This window comes from Xenopus laevis, chromosome 7L (genome assembly GCF_017654675.1).
Source record: "Xenopus laevis strain J_2021 chromosome 7L, Xenopus_laevis_v10.1, whole genome shotgun sequence".
NCBI classification, from domain to species: domain Eukaryota; kingdom Metazoa; phylum Chordata; class Amphibia; order Anura; family Pipidae; genus Xenopus; species Xenopus laevis.
This window is the reverse complement of record NC_054383.1, coordinates 91,985,198-92,007,582: the sequence shown is the minus strand read 5'-3', so window position 1 is coordinate 92,007,582 and position 22,385 is coordinate 91,985,198. Positions and strand designations below refer to the sequence as shown.

The window sequence follows — 22,385 nt, the reverse complement described above, 5'->3', positions numbered from 1 at the left end:
AAAGTTACATTGGAAATGGTAGTATTTTACTTCAATGGCTCTTTAGTCCATCATAACTAGACTAGAAATTGTTTTAGTGAACCCATGCTGCATAGATGGTTTAATCATTCTGCCCCTGGAGAAGCCTAAGGAAAATATATGAGTTTGAAACACTTACAACACTTTTTCCTCTAAGACACAGGTTTTCAGACTTTCTGGTTCAGGCTTACTTTTGTGGCTTTCACCTGTCTTACTGTCTACCCATCATTAGTATCAACTGTACTTACCGTAGTTATTTGCAGTCTGTGCAGTGGCTTCATTGCATTGTCGGTATTGACTCTGTATTTACCTCTGTCTATAGAATATCTGACTGTTCATGAGGCTGTAACTATTTACTGTCTGTCTGTGCCTTAGGTGGCCATACACAGGGAGATCTGCTCTTTTGGCAATGTTGCCAGACGAGCGGATCTCTCCCCGATATGCCCACATTGAAGTGGGCGATATTGGGCTGATCTGATCTTTGGCCCTAGGGACCAACGATCGGATCAGAATGGAGGCCAAACAGGCGGTTAAATCGCTGGACCACATCAACGAAAAGACCCGGTCTGTCTGCAACTTTTCTCGGCCCGTGTATGGGGGCCTTAACTTTCAATGTGTGCCATTATTCTCCTTGAGCAGGCCTCCAACTCCCAGGCATCCAATCATCTCAAGTTTTAGTCTGCAGTACTATATTGATCACCAGTCAAAACATGCAGGCATTCATTACGGTCACTGTGCATGAGCACCTAGCTGCAGATCACAACTTTTATTGGGACTCATCTGTGTTGTGCAGGTATTTGATCAGCAAATGAGGAGATGGTATTGAGGTTCCATGTTTGAGGCAAAAAGACCCTCTCCTCATCTGTATGCAAACCTGGAGAAATCCTTTAAAAAAAATACGCTTCCAGTTGGTCTGATTTAAGGGAAGCTAAAGCTAAAGGAACCATTACTGTGATCAGATACTGGCGTTGTATTGCTTACTTCCATGTACCATTGAAACAATGAGGCAATAGTCTGATCTCCTCCAGCCCAGACTCCTATTCCCACAAAGCTTTGTATTACTACTATATTGTTACAAAGTTAAGTAATTGGGACCTGTCATTTTTTTTAAATTAATGCATATTTGAAAGTGGATCAGAATTACAAATGCTTTCAATATACAAAATGTTAGATTTGGGGTTACTTCCCCTTTTTATAAGTGTGGTTGGAGCAGATTGAGGGGTCACGTATAATGTTGCAGTTTTTTTATGTTATCTTTTTAATTGTTATCTTATTATTCACCTTTGCACAGATGCAATGTCTTATACACACAACAAACTATGGAGTGCTTGGTGCGGTAGTAGATGGGGCTCAGGATAAAGGCCAGTTAGGGTACAAATTGGGGAGAATGGCACTTTGCATTCCTAAATAAACCAGAATGCCCAGCTCGAACATCAAATGAGATTTTGGGTAAATAATGTATTTAATGTCCTAAACATTCTTGGAAATATGACTAATAACATGGTGGTCTGCACACATTTTGTGAATTTTATTGTGTCCTTTTAGGGACAAGTGGCTTAAAAGCTCTTGCAAGGCAAATTTGGAGAACAGGTCAGTGGGTGCTATTGACTTTTACATTGGCAGAGGGCCTGGAGCAGCAGCTGAAACTTAAAATATTTGTTATCACAAAAGTGTCTGAGAATGTGCCAGTGGCACATTTTTAATGCAGGGTATATAATGGGTATTATTACTGAGAAATGTAAATAAATTGTGTTTACATCATCCACAGGGCTTTTAATTGTATGGAAATGTTTCCTGTAGAAGTATTTTGCTGCAAAATATCACCTACTATATCCCATTACACTGCCAACTTTAATCAACTTTTATATTTTCATATTAATGCTTTTGTATGTGAAAGAAGATAAAACAATAGTCAGAATAACCATAAAATGAATTTTATTTTATGATCATTTGCTTTCACAGTCCAAGAGTGTTTCATGTGTAACAATATGAACATGATATAACAAAACAAGAAGTTAATGCAAAAGTACTTATCACATAAAAATAGAGTTTTGTATCACTAACAGCTGTTATCAGGCTCCAGAATAACACCCCCAGATATTGACATTTTTGTCTCCCCCCAAGCTACAACATTCCCCTTAGCAACTAGCATATTACATTGGTTCAATGACTTGATATGTTCAGGTTCAAGCAGATAGTTCCAGAGATGAAGTTGACTAATCCATCCAACATACCCACTGGAAAAAACTCCCAAGGGATCATCAGGGTTTTTTCCTAGTAAAATCATACCTTTGTCTTGGATCTCATACCCATGCTGAATAGTCTTCTCCTTGCCCGGCAACCCACTTACCCACAGTTTTGCAGCTCCATTTTGTGAGTCCCAGCTTACACAGTAATGAACCCAGTCTTCTGATGTGTGGTGGATATTGAAGTTAATAAACTCCCCTCCTATCCACACGCCTATATCATTACCTACACTCAGAACAAGTTCATTATCTCTGTTGTTTGTAGAATAGGAGAATATGGTCTGAGAGCCTTCGTTCTTGGTCCTCACCCAAACACAGATTGTGAAACGAGCCATCTTCATGGACTCTGCAGGTCGCACTTCCACACGGGCAGCTAGGTGATCCTTGGAGAAGTAAAAGGAGGGATAGGATGGGGAACCTGCAGGAGGTTTGCAAAAGGGATATATGTATCAAGGAAAAGTGAAGGAAAAAATACCAGGAACAAATCTTATCAAAAATAGCTTAGAGGAAAATGTAAGAAACTTATGGCAAATATTTATACAGTGACCATCTTGCATATATAAAAAATTTTATATCAAAAAAGATATATGTCCCAAGGCTTCTTAAGGTAAAAACAAGTAATTTATTAATAATCACATTTAAAAAAGTTTTCGGTACACACTATCCCCACATGGGCCACCTTACGCCATTCGCACCCTCCGGCGCTTAGTCATAACTGTTTACCTTAATAAATAAATAATAGTTTACCTTAAGAAGCCTTGGGACATATATCTTTTTTGATATAAAAATCTTTGTATTTGGATTGCCTTAGGAACTGGGGCGAGTCCCTCTGTCTTGGTTGGAGATTTAATAGTCATATGGACTCCCGACCCATAAATGACATCTTGCATATGTGTTGTGTAATTTAAAAACAAACATACAGATAAAAGTATATTAAGCATGGGGCAAGATGGCAAACTCCTCAGGACCGGAACTAGAGCTAGGCAGAAGAGGCATGTGTCTAGGGTGTAAAGGTAGAGGGGTGCCAGGCACCGTACCTCTTCTGCTGCCTTGCACCTAGTTCAGATCCTTGTTTCCCCACCTGTGGCATCTATCCAATACTTTTTAGATGCGTGCACTCCTCTGCGCATGCCACACACACTACACTCGACCTCGACTGTGAGCCACATAGTTTCAGGCAGAAGATATGGAAACTCCTACTTTGAAACTCTAGCATAACTTATCCATTCTAAATGTTGCACGCTATACCTATTGGGATTATTGGCAGCACTCCTAGTGTCCTGGAATATCACTTTAACCATGTGTGCATTGCTCTGTGTAAACATTAAAGCTTACATTAATTGGCAGTGTCTCTTTTTTAAGTGGTTTCTCTTTCTTAAATTTGAGATCAGCAGCAGGGCTTAAAATATACTAAATAGTCACCCAAGGTACCTTGCCTAGGACAGCAGCATTGGGGGCTGGGTCTTGGATGACTATGTATAAAAAAAGTAGTAAAAATTCCATTTCAAACGAGCAGGATTTTAACAAAAGATCAAAGATGTTCAATGAAGCACACCAATATTACTTGTTTTGGCTGAATGCCTAAATAAAATATAGATTTGAATATTTAATTGGTGATGCCACCTGAACTGCTCAACATGTTAAAACAAATGGATTAAAACCAAATCAAACAACCTACCTACAACGCTCAGTGAATATATTACAAGGATCTTAAATGGTACAATCCTACAACAAGGAATGAAAACTGAAATATGTTGGCTTGCCAGATGAACCACTAAAGGAGAGATTATAACTGTAACAAACCCAAAGTAGGTGATTTGAAGCTAGAATCAATTTGATCCCAGAATAATGACCAAGTTTCAATAAGATGTCATTCTGATGATTTAATCCTTTAGGATTAAGGAGGGACAGAATATCTGCTAGTGAAGGAATGGATTCAGACCAATTTAGGATTCAGACAAACGTTTCTTAGAAGCAGCTGTAAACAACAAAATTATGTTTAACAATGTGTCACTCTGGGATTTAGGTTGACCCTTCGGACCCAAGTCCAGATGTAGAAGTGCACATTTTGGGCTTAATTTAATTTGAAGTTTGTATTTGAGAATCAGAAACTTCTCCAAGGTTGAAAAAATGTCAAAGCCTGTAAGCAAACACTTGCATCTAAATCCGCTGGCACATCTGAGGGGGTTCCCATCTCCTTCACGATTGTTGCATGAACAGATTGTACTGCACATGGGCTAGTCAGCAAGGGAGGACTATGGGAGGTCCAATTCCTATTGCAGCAGTGGACACAAATGCAGCTCTGAAAAACACACTGTCTCCAATATACTGTGACTGTGCAAGGCTACGACCTCTGTCCCTGCCACACATCAAGGTTTCATTGTTACTGTTGTTAATTATGGATCCCTAATTTTAATTTCAGTTTGCAGTGGGCATACGGTACTTAAAGGAAATACTTAGCCACCTGATACATGTGCAATGTACTGCTCTTGATCCTGAAAAAACAATTTATTAATACAATAATACAATAGGCAGTATAACACATGAAAATATTTGGTGTACAAAACAATCATACATTTATCCTAAAGGACAGAGGTATCTAAGTGTTCAGTGGTCTCTAAACTCCTCTTCGCTAACTGGGTCTTCTCTGATAAAGAGTTTAATGGCAAGAAATGCGCTGGGGGAGGAGCTTAGGGACCATGGAGAACTGAGGTACCATTCTGGAAAAACGTATGATTGTTTTGTGCACCAAATACATTTTTTCATGTGTGATACTGCCTATTTATATAGAAAACGTATATATAGAAAACATATGTATAGAAAACTTAAAGGAGAAGGAAAGGTACAAACTCAGGGGGTAGAACAATGTTTTTAGGCACCCCACAGTGATTCTCATCATTTACTTTCTACACCAGATTTCCTCTGCCTCAATAAAAAATCACTGGCTCAGAATACTTTTACTGTGAGCATCCAAATAATCCCAGTCATCCCCTGCTCTAATTGAAGCTGGGTACATGTCCAGTAATTAATCACTAATAACATATTTTTTGCTTCTCAATTTTACTTTGAAATGCATTATTAACTGTTTTAATGGCAAGGGTTAAGCATTTCAGCATTAATGTTACACTATGGGGGGGGGCACGTGCAAGGTCACATGTAGAGTAAAAATGAGGTTTCACTTTATTACAAAAATATATTGGCGGAATTGGGAACAATAAAAAAATAGCATGTAAATAATTATATATATGCATTTACACTGTGTAGGTGCCATAGCACTAGTGAGGCGCATGCTTTTAGCACTTCTGGTAGGGGAAATAATTTTTCAATAGAAGGTGACACTAAAATATGGAAAGCAGGAGTGAGTTATGAAGACCAGTCAGTAGCAATTTGCGGTAGTCTTGGTCTGATTAGATAAGGGCATGTATCAGTGAAAGAAAGAGGATTGCATAGGAAAAATCAAGAGGTTTAAAATGGGATATTAACGGTGGACATTTCCTCTGATGTTGGAAATGAAGGTTATATTGCATTCTGTGAGATTTGTAATGCACACTGTGTACATGAATATAAAGAGCTAATATTTTCATATAGATAGTAAGTGTGCAAGTCTTCTTACCTGACACCAGCAACCTGCTTTTTGAGCTCTCCGCTCTCTTCTTCATATCTTGAAGTTCAGTCTCAATAAGAAGGAGTTTATTTGATATTTCTTGTTGACAAGAGTCTGAAAAGCAATATACTGTTTGTTACCTGCTAGCAGCTGCAACTCTAACACAAGCGTTCAAAATGTCTTCAAGTATGTTAATCCAAATATAGATGTTTTAATAACAATTTCTGCCTTCAGAACCTATGCAGGTTATCTGATCACGTTAGTAGAGTAACCAACGCCATCTTGTTCTATTTAATGCATTAAAGGGGGAATGTAATAAGTTTCGATGGCGCAAAGACACTAGCGAACGTTAGTGACCATGTTTGCGTCCTTTTCGACTGATTGAAGACCTCAATGACTTCATCGCAAAATTTGTGAACAAATAATTTTTGCGAGTGTTTTGCAGTGGATGTAGTAAAATTTCTCAATTGCAAAACCTTTTTTGCAAAAAAATATTTAACGATACTGCAGAGCAGGTGTTAATGCTAAAGTTTTGCTTAGCGAATATGTGCAATGTAATATTCGACCAGCAACTGATTTTACATTGCAAGCCATACTAAGATGACATTTCAAATAACGTTTGCAACTTTTAATTAAATTCCCCCTATAGTCTCCTAACCCTCATTCTGGAAAAAGCATCTACCCTGCCATACACAAGTTTGGTATTTCAACACAATGGGGGTCCAAATTTGCCCATGGGCAGTAACCCATGGCATCCAATCAAATTGTTACATCCATTGTTCTACTTGCAACTGACTGGAAAAAGCCAATTCAGATTCTATTGTATAATTTATCAAGCACTTATGTAATAATAGAGCAATATTCATTCCCATTAACAACCTTCCTTTCTTTGGCTCACCTTTGGGCATTTTTGGATGGAAGGAAGCTTCTACGGTGCGGTCATGCCATGGCTGTGCATGGCGGTAATCATTACGTAGAGTTTTGTTATGCCAGTCCAACAGAGTGTTTTCCAGCAAATCTATCTACAGAAAAATATTGGTAATTAATGTTAATGACACTTGTTAGTTGTAAAGTGTTTCATCGAAAATCGCCATCATTAACCCTTTCACTGTTAGATTATTTTATGCATTTCCTTTGTGTTAAAGGGGTTGTTTACCTTCAAACATTTTTTTCAGTTCAGTTGTTTTCAGTGGAAATAAAGACTTTTTCCCAGTTACTTTCTATTTTCTGTTTGTGACCATTTTTCTAATATCAAAGTATAAAGTTTCACTTTTCTAAAGCAGCTCTGGAAGGGAGGGGGTCACCGACTCTGTAACTGTTCTAAGTTGATACAATAGTTGATACATTTCTTATCTTTGGCCCTGCTGAGCTGATTCCCGGAGTTTCATTAAATTCAGCAAATTGTAACAATTCAGGATGTGCAACTGGATTACTGAGCTGCCAGACTGAAACACCAGAGCCATGAACATTAAACTTACATCTTGGAAAAAGGGTAAGAAATAATCCAGTAGATGGAAAGCAATTGAAAATAGTCTTTATTTCTGGTGAACAACTAAAGTGTATGTGTTAGGAAGATGAATAACCCCATTCATTTCCATCAATGCCTGCAGTCATGCCATTCATGCCCCACTAGGTACCAGGGGCAGCAAAAATGCTCCTGGTACTTTAAGAGGGAATTTCTGGAGGAGGGGGCCAGGATCGCCCCTATTCATTAAAGGAACTCATGCCCAAACATGCTCCTTGCACTTCCTAGTAGTTGTGCTTAGCTGTCCTGCCTCCTGTTGCAATTTGCACCATTTGATATGGGAAACCCTGGAGTTACTGCCACCTTTAAGATGATGATAATTCCAGGGTTAGCACTGCAGGCTGCATCAATACCCACAGCGCACTTGTGCCTAAATAATCACATGCAGACATCATTTTGCCACTAAGCAGCAGATGTGATGCAAGGAAGTGAAATTTATTTTATTATAAATATAAATAGTTAAAGGCAATACTCAGGTTGGCCTGTAGGAGAATTCCTCTACACTAGCTTATTAAGGAAGCGTAGAAGCCGGGGACTTCCTCTTTGGCCTGATAACATCAAAGGCAAGACAAACTTCAGTGCCAGACCAGGCTGGAGACTGAACCCTGCTAGAACTAGGTGAGGTAGGTAGGCTAGTCAGTAAGGGCAGTCTGTGGCCCCAACAATAAGGTAGTGATTGAGGTAGACCCCTGGGCTATTGTGCCCCAGTAAGGGAAGTGGAGAGTTTAGGAGTAGGTTAGAGGGAACCTACAGGATCTTTAGTAAGGCAACTCTGGAGAAGCTCATGAACTGTATGCTGGACATGGGAGAGAGCAGGGGGAGGTTTATTAGAAAAGGAAGCACCTTAACATGACAGTGGCACTGGAGACTTTTGTAGAGGGAACACTGTGTGAGAATGTGAGGAGAAGTGTTTTGTGTAACTGATTTATACTAAAAAGTCAAGCCTCCACTGTGCAAGCTTCTTTCTTGCCATCCCTGTGAAAGTCAACATGGCAAATTCTGTGCATTGGTGGCCCTTTGGCGGGAGTCTACCAGTTATGGGTAGTCCTGTACCAAGCACAATTGTGCACAGTTTGCTGCATGTTTTGTCACATATAGCAACAAATCAACAGGTAGCATTTTCTGGTAACATCCAGCACCAGATTTGTGAATGAGGAGCCCCGAGGTTGGGTGCCTCCTGCGCCCCTCCCCAAATGCGAGTGCAAGTAATATCGCACCTGCTTCGGTTGGCTCCAGTCCTCTGCTCCCCCTGTTACTCTGCTGTGGGTGTCTTGTAGGAACCCGGAAATATAGATGTGGCTGGGCGGCATGCCACCCCTAAAAATGTGCCAACCTAGGGCCAGGCCTTTGTGCCACAAATCTGGGCCTAGTAACATCTTTGAAAGCAAAAACGTAATCATGACTCCCACAGTTATTTTTTTTTTGTGTTGCCCCTGGAGAATTCTCTTGGTTATATCTTCGATATGCATATAGAGGTTTGAAAAACTTTTTAAATAAAGCAAAAAAAAAGGCAACATCTTACTACATCTTACTACACCGAGGTAAATGTAGTGTAATTTATCATATATGGGGCTTGTCTTATAACGCATCTCTCAGCTTACAACTGCATCAAATTTTATTCTGAAAAGTGCACATAGAGCAATGCTGCAACCCATGTGGGCATGCCATAGAATATTTTTAGATACATCTGTAATCCAAGTCAATAGAATTCTAAATTTTGAGTATTTAGCAGTCCCCAATACAGAAAAAGTAATATATTTCAGTGTGACCAAGGACTACACATCTTTTCATTTTAGATCACAGAGTAGTCATTATAATTGAAGTGCTGTTTCATTGTGTGCCCTGTGTCCCATGTTACCTGTGTTTTTGAAAGGAAGACTGGAGAATCAAATACAGTCCAGAGCACATTCTCTGTGCAGGGAGGAGTAGTAAGGGATCCATCGTACCGATAAAAATTAACTAGGTTCTCAGGCAACATAGCCATGACATCAAGCGTGTGCATTTCTGTCTCTTGCCCTGGAAAATATTTTGCCAAGACATATTTGAAATGTTTACATATTTGTACACAAGAATAAGTATCTATGTAGATATAAACTATACAAATGACCCCATTTACTGAACTACAGGCAATATTCAAAAGGGAAAAAAAGGTTGCGGGTGTCTTGTTCTTTGCATCTGCAACTTGCATCTAACACTGAATGTAGAATGGTCAGTGTCGGCATGGACAGGCCCTGAAACTTCCTGCAGCTCGCAAGTCTGGATGATGTGCAATCCAAAGAGTGCTGAGGACCACATGAAGCAGGTTAGCACTGCCTACATGGCTCCTTTGTGCCCAACATCGTTGTGCTCTGCTCAGCTTTCCCATTCAGTCCCACACGTTACATGCATGGACCCTAAAGGGCACAATTCTGTAACCCTTTATTGGCTGTATTGGCCTTTATCAGCTATTCTAAGGCAGAGCACAGCTGCATTTATGAACCTTAATGAGCCCTTGCAAAACTGAAGAAAGAAATCAATTAATGAAATAGGTACAGTGGCACAACCTGCACTGAATTCACTTTTGGGTATTACTCACACACCACAGGTATATCTCCAAGTATCTCAGGCTGCCTCAAGTTCCCACACTGAGTTTCTACTGAATTATCTGAGTTTCTAGCAAACTAAGATCCCAGGGAACATACTCCAAATAAATCTACTTGGAGCACAGGCTGCCATATATACAGTAGGTACCTCTCCTGGAGCAATCTATTGCAGATTCTGCTATCCACTGTCTATACCTCGTTCATGTGGTCACTTTCCCAGAGATTCACTAAGGGTCCTTCTTCCATTAGGGTCCAGCTTCTTTACTGGGACCTTCTGCTGTCAGGTTCCCCAGGATTTGCAAATGGTGGAGTTTAAAGGGGAATAAACATGGGTGCCTTCCACCTTTAGTACCCAATACAATCTCATGAGATCAGCAAATGAGCTCCAAATGGCCATTCCTCTACTCAGTCAGGTAAGCATTGGTAAACTAATACTCCAGAGGGCAAGAGTGATATAATTCAAATCACATGTACTGCATTATTCATTCTTCACACAGTTAAATATATTTATAGCATGTTGCCTTCAGCAAATCAATCTCCCTCATAAGCCCTTCTTTAAAGCCTGTTATGTCCATTATTGTAATGTCCCCAATAACCCTACCCAGCATCCCCTGCTAGTCACATGTGAGTGAAAATACAGTCCACTGCAGCGTATTATGGGACTTATACATTTTTTATACTGTATGAGTATAAAATGACTACATCCTGGCATGGCACTACAAATCATTCAGATTGATGCAATGACACTTGCAAAGTCTGAGAGTAGAGATTAGAGAACGACACTGTTTGATAGGACAACCCAAAAAAGGAATTGCCTGCATAAAACCATAGTTGAGATCTAAATAAAAAGCATCAGAACTACTGCACGCTGCTGTTCATGTGAGTGCCATTTGGACTATGGTTTATTGGAGTTGCAGATTTTCTCTTTGAGCAACAGGAGCACCAAATAAAGCACCACTTATATGTCAAAACAGTTTTCTGGCTACATGCATGGACTTCTTGTGTTTCTGAAGTGAAGAACATTACCTGCATATCGAATCTTGGCAAGCTTAGATATAAAATCACTGTAATAAGTGTTTTCATAATTTCCAGTCTAAAAATTGAAGAAAAAAAAAAGAAATTTAAAAAAGCAATATGTGGCACATAAATTCTTAGTCATTTTAAAACTAGAAGCTCCTTGGCCAAATAACCGATAAGCCAGAGTAGTGAAGTGAGTAAGCAAGAGATTTGGTTTTCATTAACTGTACCAAACTGATACAGCTAAATGTTGATGCAGATTTTCTCCATTGTTAATGAGTAAGCTACTTCATATTGGGGGTGAAGATACTAAGAACATTTTTTTTTCAAGACCAAGAACAATAGACTAATACCATTCCAACCTTCATTCTCTTGTATGTTTATGGTGGGAGAGAGGCGCAATCCCTTATTAAATAAGCAAAGCTAATAGAAAACATATTGCATTATTTCACCAATATGAAGATGTGTATTTGTGCAAGTGCACAATCTCTCACACTGAGAATAAGTTCTAACATCTTCTTATCATTTGTATATGGGTACCGGGATATAAAACAAGCTAAATAACTCAAAAACTACAAAAAAAAATTACAAAATGAAGATGAATTGCAAATTGTCTTACAATATCACTCTGTCATGATAGAAGTTCATTTAAAGATGACCATCCCCTTTCATTACATTAATCACACTAGTACTAAATCTATGGCTGAAGAAGGTTTAGTAACTTTGGTGGAGGGGTTGTTACCAGCAAAGGAAACATATCACTGAATTCTATGATCTTTTGGTGGGTAAAACAATTTTGACTTATGTGGCAAATTATCTAGGACCATCAATTGTCTGGGAATTACTTACTGTATACAGAAATGCAAGCACAGCTAGCCCGTTGGGTTTGTCCTTTGCCTCATCAAACGACTTGTAAGCTCCTGAGTTATAATGAACAATATGCAGCTGTGCAAGAAAAATACATAATAGGGCTCATTATTGATTGTAAACTGTAGTGCAAAGTTCGATAAAATGTGATACACACTCCACTATAGTGTGTCTGTGTCCTGCATAAAGTATAAGGTAAAAAGAACAAAGTGATGGATGCCCGGTATCCCCCTCACCCACACACCCACAGTAACAGCCCAGTTTCCCTGTGATTTGCAGAAGAATTTATATTAACCCCCACACTGTGAACCCGATTGTGGGGCAGTGCCAGGGTGTAAAAGCCAGATTGTGGCCAAGATGCACTGAAAGTATAAAACTCCTGAACTGTCTTACATTATACACACCATACAGATTTAAAACTTCTAACTACACACAGATGGGAAATTACATTTTTTCCATTCCATGCTCTTACGCCACTCCTTATAACTTCTGATAGCTTTCCGTTATTTTTATATCAAACCAAAGTAGACAAATTAGGAAGCAAGACTAAGGGGCAGATTTAAGTCTGCCCCCAAATGTTGTTCGTACCTCAGCAAGATACCTCATTCCATCAATTGTGTGTTCAGAGCCGCTGGTTTCAGATTCAAGTCCTCCCCAGTGTAGGTGCATTTGTACTGCGGTATAAAGGCTGTTAAGCCCTTTTTTGATAGTCATGGTGGAAGGAAGGTCAATTTGAACTGGAAGCAATAAGCATAATTTTTAGAGATTCTTGATTGTTTTCCAAAAAATGTTTATTAAAAACTTGATATGGAAAAGGAATAGACCATTAATTACACTAAAGTTCCCTTACCGAAAGCTTGTGGATCTTAGCTAGAACATAGCAGATGCCCTATTATTATTTAGATGACCCCGTGCATCTGTAGATCTAATTAACCAAATGTTTTGGAAGCAGAGCACATACAGGTATGAGACCTGTTATCCCGAATGCTTGGGACCTGGGGCTTTCCGGATAATGGATCTTTTCGTAATTTGGATCTTCACACCTTAAGTCTACTGGAAAATAATGTAAACATTAAATAAACCCCAAAGGCTGGCTTTGCTTCCAATAAGGATTAATTATATCTTAGCTGGGATCAAGTACAAGGTACTGTTTTATTATTACAGAGAAAAATTTGGATTGTTTGGATAAAATGGAGTCTATGGGAGATGGCCTTTCCGTAATTCCTGGATAATGGTTTTCCGGATAATGGATCCCATACCTGTAATACCATAAACAGGGCAGATTTGGTGCCATGGCGGAAAACACCTGCTATTTTAAATGCATATTTCACCATAGCTTATGAGTTTTTATAATAAAACCTTTTTTTTTACCTTAAAGAGTCTGGTCTACTGTGTTACCATTTAAAAAGTTTGATCTGCTAAACTTTAGAGAAAAATAAAAAGCTAAATAAATGAGTAAATCTTCAGTAAGTAAGAGAAACCATGGAAATGCCTAATAAATAAATAAAACATATTCTGATGTAATGAATAAAATAATAGATAATAAAAATGATCTAAGACAATAAAAAACAGTACTTATAAGGGCACAATGTGTACATCAGAAAACATACTGCGGCCTTATCTGCTAATACGAATAGAGGGAAGTGGCTAATGTTTCCAAAAAGGGAAAATCGATTTTATGACTAGACTAGACATTAAGCCCGTTAAATTAACGGGAGCTAGAACATATGTAGTCAGACGGTCCGTGGGGCACATGCGCAGTAGCGCAATCCCACGGACACAGGGACTGGACGCAGAGACACTTCAACTTTATTATATAGGATTCAGAAATGCACTAAAGATTAACTTAACCAAAATTGTATTTGGGTTCATTTAACAATATTACCGCTTGCACCTACCCTACTTGTCCACAAAATGCAGTGTGTTGCACGCTTGGCTGTAAATGAACCCTGTACTTAATACTAGCCTAAGGGCTCCTACTCACGAGCGGTTGTAGCTGCGCTCCCCTGCGTTCCGTTTTTCTGCGTTCAGCCGCAGGGGAGCGCAGGAATAGACGCATTACATTGCTGCATTTGTCCTGCGTTCGGCGCCAACACGCGCCTGTGTGAGTACAGCCCCATTGGAAAAAATGTAATGCGTCTATTCCTGCGCTCCCCTACGGCTGAACGCAGAAAAACGGAACGCAGGGGAGCACAGCTACAACCGCTTGTGAGTAAGAGCCCTAAGGGAGGAGTCTTGTCTACAGCTCCCTTGAACATTGTTTAGCTTATTGTACCCATATAAACTAGTATTTATATTAAAGGAGTAGCGTGTTAGGTAGGGGAATGCAGGTGAAAGCAAGTGCCTCTATCAAAAACTATGCTGGTGGAATACATACTGAATGACAAGCCAAGATGAAATATATGTAAATGGGACAATTACCTTATAATAAAATGTTTATGCATTTAAGGTTGACCACATAATGTGGCAACCTGGTTCCCTTATTAAGGGACCACTTAATATCAAAATTGCATTTTATCTATCCCTTGGCTGTTGCCAGAGAAAAGGACTACAATAGACTCTTTTGCAAGACATTGCATGCATTCCGGAGAAATTCAGGAAAAACAGGCAAAAAACTGAGGGAAAATTATAAGAATGTATAGTTGTACTTTAAGTTGAATGTAGCTAGAATTATTACTGGGGGGGCAGCTGGTGCAGACAGAAATTAGAAATGGGGAAATAAATTATCACAGCAATTAAACTAGCTGACAGAAATAAACAAAACAATGACAGTTTACTGTACATCGATGCATACTCTACACATCCAACAGTATAGGACCTCAGTCAAAAAGTTAACACTTAAAAAATTACTTTAACACAAATGTTTCCCGTGGTACAAAAAAACCGTTTCTCTACATGGTCAAACGGCCATGGGGCATGTGCACAGGAACCCACCATTTCCTACAGTGAGGTTACCTTTAAAATTGGGTTTAATTGTTTGTCACATTTCCATTCAACAATATAACAAAATGAAGGTCTTATTCCAAGACAAATCAAACCAAAACCTAAGCTTACCTGAATGACCATTGTTCGTGACCTTGAAGTGACCAGTTAATGGTCCATCATAACCAATAAGTTCTAATTGTGTCAGTTCGGGATTGTGTCTGACTTTCTTCCTCTGGATGTCTATGGGTGACTGATGTTTGGCAGCACAGGTAGGATATTTTTTTCCCCAATTTGCTTCATCCAATTCTCCTTCTGTAAACAAGCATTTAAGCTTTTAGTAGCTTTTCTTATGTTCAAAGAGAGAGAGAGAGTCCTTGTGTAAATAAGGTAAAGGGAACAGGAATCGATAATTAAATGCATTCATTACATGAGGTATACACAACATTCTTTAGAAGTCAGCTAGCACAAGGTGCCATTAGTTGCTCCGGGTGTGGGTGGCATAAGGAACGCGCCTGTGAGTACACCTTGTCCTGGAGAGAATAATCCTTGTTCTTTATTTGAAGTGGATGCTGTTAGTTCCAAGTTTGATTCTGTATCAACAATGTTGTGGTTTCTAGGGGGAGTTGTTTCTTTCTGTCGCACATAAAATCTGTTTTAGTGTATATGGCCTAATACCATCTAGTTCCATGTGTAACCGATGTGTAGTTGGGCTAGTAAAATGCTAAATGGTTAATTGATATAACTGATGTAGTAGCACCGCCTTAGGCTAACTGCACATGTGGCGTTTTCTCCGCCAGCAGAAAAACTTCTTAGTGTACACAATTTGTAGATTTTTACCCCAAAACAATAAAGTCTACATTTTCAGGCATAAATTTGACTTGTGCACAGTGACATAGCTGCAAGTCATTTCTGCAAGTGCTTATTAGCATGGGGTGGTTTGGAGCACAGTGGAATCTTCTTTGCTGGAGAAAACACCACAATAACCATTAGCCTTATATTATGACTGTGTGTTTTGGAAGTGCAAGACAATTTAAAGCTTCTGCCACGGAGCCATTTTTTTGACCATTCCCATTTTATGGCCACACCTCCTTATTACTATGTCCATTTAAATTTGGCAGGTTATAAAAGTTTGAACACATTTCTGGGAGATTTAAGGCCATGTTTTGTGTGTTATAATAGTTTTGCTAATGAAGGTGAATTGCCCTTTAAGATGCAGTTTCCCCAAGAGATCTGCTTATCTTAAATAGTTAATTGTATTTTTGCTTATCTTCAATTGTTACAAATGTATCTAACTACAGATGAGAGTTCTGGGCTCTCTACTTAATTAATTAACTTAATTAAGTTTCAGAAACTTCGTAACTTTTTCTGTCTGTTCAGTGCAGGAGATCAAAGAGAAACTCGGACATTTCAATAAGAAACCCAGGACTGCAAGCTGAGCTGTCAAAATCAGGACTGTCCCACAGAAAATTAGAGTTTGGCGGTATGGGTGGGCAATGCACTGGGTGTGATTTATAAACACGGGATGGAGGTGTAGAGACTCTACACATGGATATAGATCATAAGTAGTCTGCATTCAAACAATTTATAATTTATCTCCTGTATTCTGTATGTACAATGTATTTTTTCATGTACATTATTAAACTTTGAGCAGCAGAGATTACCAGAGGGCATAGGATAACAGTAACGCCGTAACAAATACTATTGGGCAACCTGAAGGACCTTTTAGGTTCCCAGGAATTTTGGGTAAAATTTTCGAAAGCTAATATAAGCAGATAACTCCACAAAACTAACTGTTGGTCAATAGCTAATGCTCAGTGGGGCTCATTAAAAAACACTGTGCAAAGTTGCACCTGGGCAGTAACCCAAGGCAGCGAATCAGATGATTGCTTTCAAGCTGCAGCTGGTTGATAAAAGCTAATCACTGATTGGCTGCTATGGGTCACTGCCCAGGTGCAAATTTGTTTATTAATGAGCCCCACTAAGCATTAGCTATTTACCAACAGTTAGTTTTGTGGAGTTAATGCATCTGCTTATATTAGCTTTCGAAAATGTTACCCAAAATTCCTGGGAACCTAAAAGGCCCTTCAGGTTGCCCAATAGTATTTGTTACTGCTTTACTGTTATTCTATCCTTTCTGGTAATCTCTGCTGTTCAATAACGTACATGAAAAAAATACATTGTACATACAGAATAAAGGAGATAAATTATACATTGTTTGAATGCAGACTAATTATGATCTAAATCCGTGTGTAGAGACTCTACACATAGAAATAGATCATAAGTAGTCTGTATTCAAACAATCCCATGCCAATGATAAATGGATGTGTCAATGCATGGTGCTCAAAAGAAATTCCCTATGAAATGTTTATAAATTGAAGGAAGAAAGCTCCTTAAAAATCAATGGATATTTGCAGTGGTTTGATAATCAACTGGAAATCTTGTACTGATTTGTGTTAAGTTTCTTGATACTGGCCACAGGGTGTCAGTGTGAAATAAACTGTGCAGCTGTAGGTGATTTGTAGCCTGTCAATAGGTATATAAAAGCTTGTTCATGCTCTGTGTCAAGATTTTAATAAAGGTATTTTAATTTTTAAAGACTGAAATGAAAGCTGTTTGAAGATAGAAATGAGTGCAAAACAGACTAGCTGTCTCTAAATACAACAGTTTAGCTTCTTTTATCTGTTTTAGCCTTCTACGGATTCTTTCAGGTAAGATGAAATCCTAAGGGGTGGTTTAGTCCATTTGTCAGCATAAATTTATTAAAATAGTTTGGCCAGAAAAATACTTTTTTAATGCTTTAACAATTGACTTTCTATGGGTTTTGTTATTTCTTGCACTAAACAGGACAAACAGTGCAACTGACTTTTTAATTTGCAACCTAGTTCTTCAATCAGTTATGGAATGAGAAATAGACGTAGTTAATCAAATTATCAACCCATAAATAAACCCTAGTAAAAATAAATTTTTAAGTTTTTATTTTTGCAGTTTTTCTTAACAATACAATAGAAAACAGACAGAAAGAAAAAGAAAGTAAAATTAAAGGTTGCCAGTGGAGCCATCAATTTAAGTACATTTCAGCTTTATAGAATAAAGTTCTAATGGGCGTCTTCGATTTCCAACCCTAGTATAATTAAATATTTTTTTCTGTAAGCCTGAGACAAGGGAGTGGGGCTTCTTAAGAAATAACTTACTATCAATTTTTTTAATCTTATTAGGGGGGAAAGGAGAAATAATACATCAGGGGTGTCCAACCAGCGGACAGAGGGCCGCATGCGGGGGGTACGTGGGGTAAGCAAGCGGTTAACAAGTGAGCGTTACTTACAAAGGCAGGTAAGCATTATTCAGCGGCATCGCCGCTATGCTAGGGACATATGCAGCGCCTACATGTGTGAGCAACTTTTTTCAAGAATGAACACACTTGGGGAGTTATTTACTAAACTCCGGATTTTTTTATGAAATCGGACTTTTAAAAAATCACGAACTTTTCTGAATTTATTAAATCCCGAGGATGGAAGTCAGAATCAGAAAATCCAGTATCTCAGACCTGTCGAGGTTGCATATAAGTCAATGGGAGAAGTCCCAATGATTTTTTGATGTGCGCTGGGTTTCGTGCAATACCCAAAAGTTTTCAGAGTTTGCGGGCAAAAATTTGAGTTTTGGATGAAAAATCCAAAACAATCTTGAAAATCGGATGAAAAATCTGAAAAAATCATGAAAATCTGATTTTTTTCCCGCAAAGCAAAATTTCGGGAAAATATAATAATAAAAAAGCACAAAAAACCTGAGCAGATTTGATCGACGTTTGAAGCAGAAAATATTGAGATAAATTCTGACTTTTATAAATAACCCCCTAAGAGTAAAATTAGAACCAAATTATTAGATGAGCACCTTGAGAATTTACTGAGAATTGCAACTACTCCCATTTAACCAGATATTGATCCATTGGTTTCTAAAACACAATGTCAAAAATCCCACTAGGTTTATGACACCCTCTTCTTTTACTTTTACAATAAAATAAATCAAAAGCTAGCATTAGTGTTTGTCTGTATTTCGAGTGTGGCCCCAGATAATTTTTCTTCTTCCAATGTGGCCCAGGGAAGCCAAAAGGTTGGTCGAAGGGTCGAATACTATTTATTTATCTTAGACTAAACAAAGGTTTATTATATAGGAGTACATCAAAAGAGGCAAAAACATCAAAAGTATTATATTTCATGAAGACAAAGCAAATCTTTTGTTAATGGGGCATATTACACTTTTTCTTGGAGGCAACGATGAATAATGTCAACACATTTTAGAATGGCTAATAATTATCTTTAAAATTGTCAGCTTTACATGCAAATCCTAACAGCTGGAAAGCACTAATAAGCATGAATAAGCACGAATAAATATAATTTCCCTTACCAGCAGCCATGCTATTAGTGCTTCTCTCTGCTTTGAGAAGTCTTTGATTGTCTGTAGAAGAATTTGGTGTAGGCAGTAAAGGTGCAAATTTAGGCTGTGGCAGGTGAAGGAGATAGAAAGGGGCCACTAAAAGGCACCACTAGGCACCAGCTGTGTCAAAGTGAATTATACACACCAGTGGGTGGTGGGGTTGGCACCACAAAAAAGGTTCCAGAGTAGTGGCTGGGTAGTCGCTAGGTAGTTTTGGAGGCCAGTAAGTTTATTAAGCTTTTACAAATGTATGATGAATTTTGGTATAAGTACTTTAATAAACCTCTTAGCAGAGCATGTAAAACCTAGCTGATATTCATGTTCAGGAAATGTTACTACCGGTATGGGTTCTCTTATCCAGAAACTGGATATATATGAATATTCCCCACAGGAAAAACTCTGCCAGCATTGTTGTCCTTTGTTTGGAATTTAAAAATTATACAACCACCACCAGCCAATGACTAGTCAGTTCTGAATAAAAATAAATAAATAAAGACAACTATTTTTTCAGATCTGTTTTTTTAGGGTGCTGGATCCAAAATCCACTACAGTAAGTGTATGCAATATATACTAAGTATGGGATCTATTAATGTGGAATGTTTTGGACATGCAGTCTTCCATAATATGTAGGCTTGAGGCTACTGAAAATATTTATATCAAACTCAAGAACCATAAAAAAGTATTTATTCTAGTTTCGTTAACATTGTAGAAAGAGTAAATCAGTGATAAATAAATGTATTTTTTTTAAAGAGCAATTCATATATTTTGGAGTTTTGTGGATATTGGTCTTTTAAGGATAGCACATCCCATACTAGTTTATACAAGTAGTAGAAACAGTAAGAAGCACTCCTTAGTTAAACTGTGAACAATTACATTTTTAAAGAAAAATAGTTATAACAACAAATAGAGCCACTTGTTATAGAATACTGATCAGATCAGCCCTTTAGAATATGCTATTGCTTCCACATATCATGCTCCTGGTAAGGTGTTTTGTTCAACGGTCATTTCACCTTTCCTATGTTTTAGCATGATATATAATAAATAATATGATAATATAATAAATATTCTGGACCCTTTAGTGCCGCACTGTAAAGTATTTTATACATATTAAACATTGCTCTGATTGGGGCAAAATTCCCATCATATCCCATTGTAGCTGTGAGTGCAGTTGTACTAATAAAGCCAAGTGTTTGTCTGCATCTTATCACCCCTTTGCTCTATCTGAATTCCTTACCTTGGTAAGTCCACTCTACCACATGTGAGTTGGTTAAGTGGCAGCTGAGGACAATAAACAAGTACAGACCAAGATGCAGAAGCCTTGCCATAGTTCAAGCAGTTTGGATCAGTAAGGACAGATGTGTTGTTCCTATAATCCACAGCTCACGATATGTAAATAATAATTTAAAAAGTCTCCTCACCCTCCCACTACACACAGTTCTGCCCCTACCACCCCACCCTCTCTCTACATTTAACTATATGGTTTTTTTTTTACAAAGGGGAAGCTTAGTTGTGCTGAATTTCAGCTTCACCTTAAAAGGATTTTATTGATCTGGAAACAGAATCCTGTCATGTATTATCAGCTTAGAATAGAGAGCTTGGGTCATTGCCCAGTTTAACGCAGGTCAGTCTTAGACTTGAAAAGTTGATATTTGTCTCTTTGCCAGTACTGACTTCTTTAGTAAGCTAATGGATTAAATATTTTATTCCTTTAAAAATGTAAAGCATTTTAGTGATTTAGTTATCTTGTGTTTCTTTGAAGATAATATGACATGCTTTAATTAGGCCAGTATTAGCATCCACACTATGGTTTGGTGTGTGTGTGTCTGTGTGTGTGTGTGTGTGTGTGTCTGTGTGTGTGTCTGTGTGTGTCTGTGTGTTCAGTCTGCAGGACTTTTTTCAGTGAATACCCTTCCTGAATGGTGTAGAATATGTGTCCATATCACTAACTAACTAAACCCCATAACACTATATGAGTAGAAAGGCTGTATTTTATACACTGAACTTACTGTACCTACCCAAAGGTTCTGTAGACCCACAATAGTAATGACTCATTCCTTCAATTTGGCTACAGCAGCTTGGCTCCCAGTCTACTGATAACATTAGGCCATCTTTTACATTAGTAGAAAATGATTTACATTGTTGATGCTACAGGACCGATTCATTCTAATCACCCTTGTACTGTAAATGTATACAGTGTCGGACTGGGACACCAGGGGCCCACCCAAAAATCTTTGACTAGGGGCCCACCAATTAATCTTAGACCAGGGGCCCACTCTCGGTACTATTATTCTTCCTCTCCTCACTCAACCTCTATTCTCCTAGTCTCTTTTCTTTACATACTATAATCTGTTATTCCATCTATTTAGCCACTTTGTTCTCATAAAAAAAGGGAATGGCATGAAATAGGCCAAATGTCTGGGCCCAGCATGAGGGCCCAATGACACCTGGGCCACCCGGGACTTTTCCTGGTATCCCGATGGGCCAGTCTGACACTGAATGTATATACTGTATAACGTAAGTTGGTCCCTAACCTCAGGTAACAAATTGCAGCCGACAGGGACATATTTGGAGACGCAGATATTCACTGCTATAAGGCTATGTTGCCCTTGGGCTGGTACAGAAACCCAAAGTACAAGTGTAACATTTAAGTTTTTTTTTTTGGTGTGACACCTGGAAAGATTCCAAACATGCTTTCTTGATCCATGTGTTTTACATTCTAACAGGTGTATAATATGTATAATATGTTAAAGAATAACATTTTGTGTATGCAAATTCCCCCCGCGAGCCACCATGAATTGGATGGATTCTGTTCTCAAGCTAGCCTTGGTCACTAGTACCCTGAGCTGGCCTTGAGGCAGAATCACTTTTTTGGCTCTTGAACTTGGCCGATAATAGCTTCAGACAGGCCGAGTCGGCAGCTTATTAGCTCGTGTGTGGTCCTCCGATGGCTTCCTCAATATCTGGCCAAAAGTCGGGCAGAAGTCAATCGGGCAGCGATAAAAATCCTGACGAATCAGGACCACATCTGTTCGTGATGCAGCCGCTATCCAACCGTCCTATTCCATACATTATGATCTGATCATTGGGCCCTAGGGCACACGATCGAATCAGCCCGATATCACCAACCTCAATGTGGGCATGTGGGGGTTTAGGGATATCGCAAAACGAGC

General features: G+C 38.6%; 1 protein-coding gene across 1 annotated transcript; it reads right to left on the bottom strand.

The window, feature by feature from the left end:
• Positions 1–1,936: 1,936 nt before the first annotated feature.
• Positions 1,937–20,552, bottom strand: ca6.L (carbonic anhydrase 6 L homeolog). Its single transcript, NM_001092081.1, is given in 9 exon segments — positions 1,937–2,682; positions 5,878–5,982; positions 6,767–6,890; positions 9,252–9,409; positions 11,002–11,068; positions 11,842–11,937; positions 12,448–12,596; positions 14,914–15,096; positions 20,450–20,552. Coding segments are annotated over 9 exon segments (1,578 nt in total). The 5' UTR covers positions 20,541–20,552; the 3' UTR covers positions 1,937–2,077.
• Between the last annotated feature and the right edge of the window lie 1,833 nt (positions 20,553–22,385).